The sequence below is a fragment of the Galeopterus variegatus genome, unplaced genomic scaffold (assembly GCF_000696425.1).
Source record: "Galeopterus variegatus unplaced genomic scaffold, G_variegatus-3.0.2 Scaffold16146, whole genome shotgun sequence".
NCBI classification, from domain to species: Eukaryota; Metazoa; Chordata; class Mammalia; order Dermoptera; family Cynocephalidae; genus Galeopterus; species Galeopterus variegatus.
Genome location: NW_007742257.1, coordinates 1 through 1,729, shown reverse-complemented (window position 1 = coordinate 1,729; position 1,729 = coordinate 1). Strand labels below are relative to the sequence as shown.

Genomic DNA, 1,729 nt, shown 5'->3' with positions numbered 1-1,729 from the left:
TATACAGGAGTTTCTCCAAAGTTAAGATCCAGGGTAAAACCATGAATTTCCCACTCATTTGTTTTAAAGATATATAGCTTTATTAAATACTTGAAATATTCAAAGATGTTTGATTGTTTTTTCAAGTAACCTTCACCAAGCAGTATAACTCATTTGTAATCAGAAAAAGAATTATAGGACTTCTCTAAAAAAATTCTTGCTTAGACAAGGCAGAAACAAAAATTAATGCATTTCTGAGTGCAGACACTCTTCATCTTTTTGTGTCTACCTTTTTCCAGTTCTACAGTTATGTGAGTGATGGCTCCTGTTTTCTTTTCTCCTTGAGAGCTTACTCCCACTCATTTCCAGGGAGCTGAGTCTATAACTAGGCTTTATTCCCCTGATTCTCCCCAGCTGAAGTATTTTTCCAAACTGCTCTTGTCATTGATGCTTTCAGAAATTGTTTTAAACAGACCCTGTGTTTCTTCCCACTAAATTTGTAAAGCAAAGATTTTGAACATTGAGATAAACTGATAGGATAGAATTGAGGTGAAAGGGACTCTGGAGTCCATTTGAAACAACTCTTCCATTTTCCCCATGAGGGAACTGATCCCTGGGGAACTTGAGGGATTTGGGCAAGGTCTATAGGAGCTGTAGAGCTGCAGTCACAACCAAGCTCTCCAGAGCCACAGACAGTACCTTGCACTGCTCCATGCTGTGATCTCCTGCTTAGCGGTTACCATGAGCTTGGCCTTGCCAGCTCCAGAGCTATGAGCAGAGCCAGAGCTCACCAGCAGAGGCTATGTCATTGGAACCAGCCCAACCAGTTTGCTGGTTTAGAAACAGGAATGGCTCCAGGGTGATGACAAAGGGGTAACAGAAGAGGCTTTTCTCCCTGGTAAGATNACCAGTAACTAATTATACAGATAAAATAAATTCTTTGACATAATACTAGTTATTATACCCATGTTGTCAGATGTCTCCAAAATGATTTCTAAATTGTTTATCTGTTTCCAATTTATTATCTTTTTCTTTAAACACGTAGGGTGTAAGAAGTTTGAAATGTTCCTATTTTGAGCCTCGATATATCCTGGTGGTGCCCATGAACAAGGAAAAATATGAGGGATACTTGAGGAGAAAAGGACTATTCAGTCGTGCAGAAATTGAATTTGCCGTCTCCAGAGTGAACCTTTATATTAAAATTAATCAGAAATGGCCAGGATATTTTGATGCAGTAATCAATGCAGGTCAGTAACTTTCAACAAAGTTTTATTTTTGAAGTACAAGGTCACCAGATTAAAAGTTTATTTCCTGGGAAGAAAATCCTTCGGTAAAACGTATTTTCCTTCTAACAATGAGTCACAAACAGCTGCAAAAAGGGCTAAGAATCCAAGAGGTCTAACCTTCCACTTTTTTTTTTTTTTCGTTAAATTTTTATTTTGTCAATATACAATGTATATGATTATTATNATGTCATTGGAACCAGCCCAACCAGTTTGCTGGTTTAGAAACAGGAATGGCTCCAGGGTGATGACAAAGGGGTAACAGAAGAGGCTTTTCTCCCTGGTAAGATCTCTATCTTCTGGTGCTCCAAAGATGCCTTTTGAAATATAGAATTTAAATAAGTTTTCAGTGGTAAAATTGCAAAACTGCTGGGAATGTATGTCTTATATCCAGCAATTTTCCTTTAATAGCTGCATTCATTAGCATGATTAATTAGAGGATGACCAGATGGAATGAATTCTAATAT

The 1,729-nt window shown here is 37.6% G+C and overlaps 1 protein-coding gene across 1 annotated transcript in view; it reads left to right on the top strand.

Moving 5' to 3' along the window:
• The window catches only part of LOC103582413 (leucine-rich repeat and guanylate kinase domain-containing protein-like), a gene marked incomplete at both ends in the record, with an annotated part of 20,438 nt that extends 19,212 nt beyond the window's left edge, over nucleotides 1-1,226 (top strand). The window contains one exon of the mRNA XM_008564015.1: nucleotides 1,025-1,226. Coding sequence (XP_008562237.1) covers nucleotides 1,025-1,226 — 202 coding nt within the window. The remainder of the gene's footprint in view (nucleotides 1-1,024) is intronic.
• Nucleotides 1,227-1,729: the final 503 nt, after the last annotated feature.